The sequence below is a fragment of the Triplophysa rosa genome, unplaced genomic scaffold (genome assembly GCF_024868665.1).
Source record: "Triplophysa rosa unplaced genomic scaffold, Trosa_1v2 scaffold404_ERROPOS59031, whole genome shotgun sequence".
Taxonomy (NCBI): domain Eukaryota; kingdom Metazoa; phylum Chordata; class Actinopteri; order Cypriniformes; family Nemacheilidae; genus Triplophysa; species Triplophysa rosa.
Genome location: NW_026634402.1, coordinates 1 through 3,085, shown reverse-complemented (window position 1 = coordinate 3,085; position 3,085 = coordinate 1). Strand labels below are relative to the sequence as shown.

General features: G+C 39.3%; 1 protein-coding gene across 1 annotated transcript; it reads right to left on the bottom strand.

Annotated features, from left to right (window-relative positions):
- Positions 1-1,097: 1,097 nt before the first annotated feature.
- LOC130550697 (leucine-rich glioma-inactivated protein 1-like) lies at positions 1,098-3,008 on the bottom strand (the record flags this gene model as incomplete). The annotated part of the gene is made up of 2 exons (XM_057328195.1): positions 1,098-2,065; positions 2,927-3,008. Coding segments are annotated over 2 exons (903 nt in total), but the record flags the coding sequence as incomplete, so codon positions are not given.
- Positions 3,009-3,085: the final 77 nt, after the last annotated feature.

The window sequence follows — 3,085 nt, the reverse complement described above, 5'->3', positions numbered from 1 at the left end:
GCCTTCTGTGAGCAATGTAATCATTTATACAAATCAATAAATTATGTCAGAAGCCTATACAGGAGTGACACTGAACCCACACAGGCACTGCGACGACTCACAAAATAGTCTGCAACCTTTCCATCCTGATGGTCACCACACTAACCTCTTCTGCTGACCTCAATGGTTCTGCTCCTCCCAAATACTGTTTTATACTTAATTCTGTGGTATACTTATTCTGTATAAATTACAATTCCTAGATCAATTACGCTTTCTTATCTAAAAACAGCCTATCATTTAAGAAAACCTTGCAAGATTCTAGCTCTTGTGACTTGAAAACAGAAAAGAGCTGACATTATTAAGTCTTTATTTAAAAGTATGTTTCAAGGTCTTCATTAATCATGTTTTCAAAAAAGGTAGGCATGAAACTGCAAGCACAAAGTCATTCAATTGAACAACATTAAATCTCTAAAGAAATCTTGTGTTGTTAAAAAGCAATTTTGTCAGCTTAGTACAGTTCAAACAGGCAATGCTCAAATCAAAGCTAACACTACACGAGTCAAAAACTGCCAGTGTATTTCAAATTTTTAGTGCATATTGAATGTCAACCAGCTGCCACAAATAAATACATCATTTCTATGTTGACAGAGCAATAAACATATTTTCATGATAATAATAAGAATCAGAATAGTAAGTGTTTTCATAAAAAGTAATTACAGCAATCACAAAGTAAAAATACAAGAGAAAGTAAAGAGTGCAAGAGGATGATGGCCTTGTTATAGGCCTTTAAAGAAACAATAGTGGTACAAACGCCACTATCGTGCACAACTTCATGCTATGAACAGATGGGTGAATCTTATGAATCATGTCACATTTCACCAGCATGTGAAAATAGAAACATTAAGAAATTACAGTATATTTTGGAAATGAGCATGAACCATGAAGATTTTAAAATGATAAGCTAACCCCAAATTGTCACGATTTGTAATAGACAAACGGCAAATAACTCTTCTTCACATTACGGTAAAGAGAACGAAATGTATGCGTGCAATAACAAGAACTGTTTCAATGTGCTTGATTGTCATTACTGTAATGTCAAAACACACACAAACAACAACAACAACAACAACAACAAAAAACATTATTTTCTGTAGGCAAAATGAAATGTCTCGGTTCTTTCAAATACGACCTGAAGCTGATTTGATTCACAGGATTCATGAGATTCACCCAAACACCAAGTTGTCAGTATTTTTGACCTCAACTGATCAGCTACTCAGGTCAAGGACGAGATGTTCATATATACGTGTTTGCCCCTTAAAACTAGAGCCAAGGAGGAATTCCCTGCTGTCAATAAACACCAGAGAAAAAGCTCTGGGTGCTTGAATGTTGAGTTCCTGGAAGTGAATAAACTGGCTCTTCTTCACATCCCAGCGATAGACCCGAGTGAAGGCGTAATCGCTGCCCAGGATGGCGTACTGCCAGCTGTCTATGGAAAACGGCTGAAAGACCATGGATCCACGAGAGGCCATGGTCTGGACCTCGCTGAACATGCTGCCATCCCATTTCATCACTTTGGAGTCTCCAATGAAGCGCGTTAGACATATGTAGAGCTCACTCTTCACCGTGAAGTGTTTCACCGTGTACACGTCCTCCATCTCTGGAATGTCTGTTCGCCTTTCAAACTGCTTGATGCTCTTGTTCCACTGGTAAATGACCGGCCGTTGAGAGCTGCTGGACAAGATCAGATGAGGCTTCCCAGAGATCTCCAAATACTCCACATCTATGTCACGGTGCCAAGGGTGCAACGACTGATGAGAGTAGAACGCATTGCCATTCCATTTGTAAATAGTCGTTGAGCCGGCTTTGGAGCTGTCGGCAATGACGAAGAAAGACTCTCCATCAACGTGGAAGATTTCCACATCATTTGGCTTTCTGATTTTCAAAATGTCGACGTCTTGGATTTTGATGAATTTGTTAGCCGAGATGTCTCTCTTGAAGATATGTGAGCCGAACAGCTGGGCCACGATAATGAAGAGCTGATTATCAATGACTAGTGGTTTGCAGATGACTGTGGACATGCCTGTGAAGAAAATCAGTACAGAATTGGAGCATTTTATTATTGTAACCATGAAATAACAGCTAAGAGCTTGAGGCTTCTCAACCAATCAGGTTCCTCGCATGTTTTTATGGAAACGACAGGTCTCTGTCATTGGTTATCTGTGAAAAAGGTGCTTGACAGGACTTTTTTTTTCCAGAAAAGTTGACCTTTATTCAACCTCAAAAGACCCTCTAAGCTGCAGAAAAAGACGCTGGCGATTTAAAAGGCGCTCAGGACTTTTTTTGAAAACACGGTTTACTGCATAGAATAAAACAGATGCTAGCAGCTTTAAAAAAGAAGTTAACACAGACAGTTTTGTCTATTTGTAGTGGTTCTCTCTTAAACTGATAAATAGATGCTGAGATTGCTGATAGCGAACCAGCCGGGTGGATTATCTGCTCGTGCTCGTCTCAAAATTTGTTAATTAAACATCATTCACTGAAGCACGGCCCGATCACGCGCAGTAATCCTCCTTCCGTTCACATTATTCTCCTCCGTCCATTCGCGTCTACGTTACCATTTGCTTGTTATTTGGCGTGAGATTGTTTAGTTGGGCAGAGTGAGAGCCTGAAAGCGTGTGCGTGAGAGCTTACAACCCTGAGCTCGTGATTGAGCTGACACCTTGATGTAGGCACTCTGATAGGGGAGGAGCCATGCATGCTCGGACGCTCTAATGCGCTGTCGAACAGAGAATTGGTGAAAAACTGTTTAACTGTTTAACTCCACAATTCAGTACTACATACTTCTGAGTCTTTGTAATGTGTTTCAGCAATACATTTGTAACACCTATAATGTGTTTAAAAACTTTAAAAGACTTTAAAAGTCTTGTAATAACCTTGAATAACACTTCATGGTTGAAATTTTGAATTTCCAAGTACTTCAATGAGTGCCTTATAAAGGGATGAATTCTAGAATGCGGTTTGCATCTGCTCTGAGAGGCAATGATGAATCATCCACATATAAATATTATAAGTCATTATAAATGACATTATAAATGTAACAGTAGTA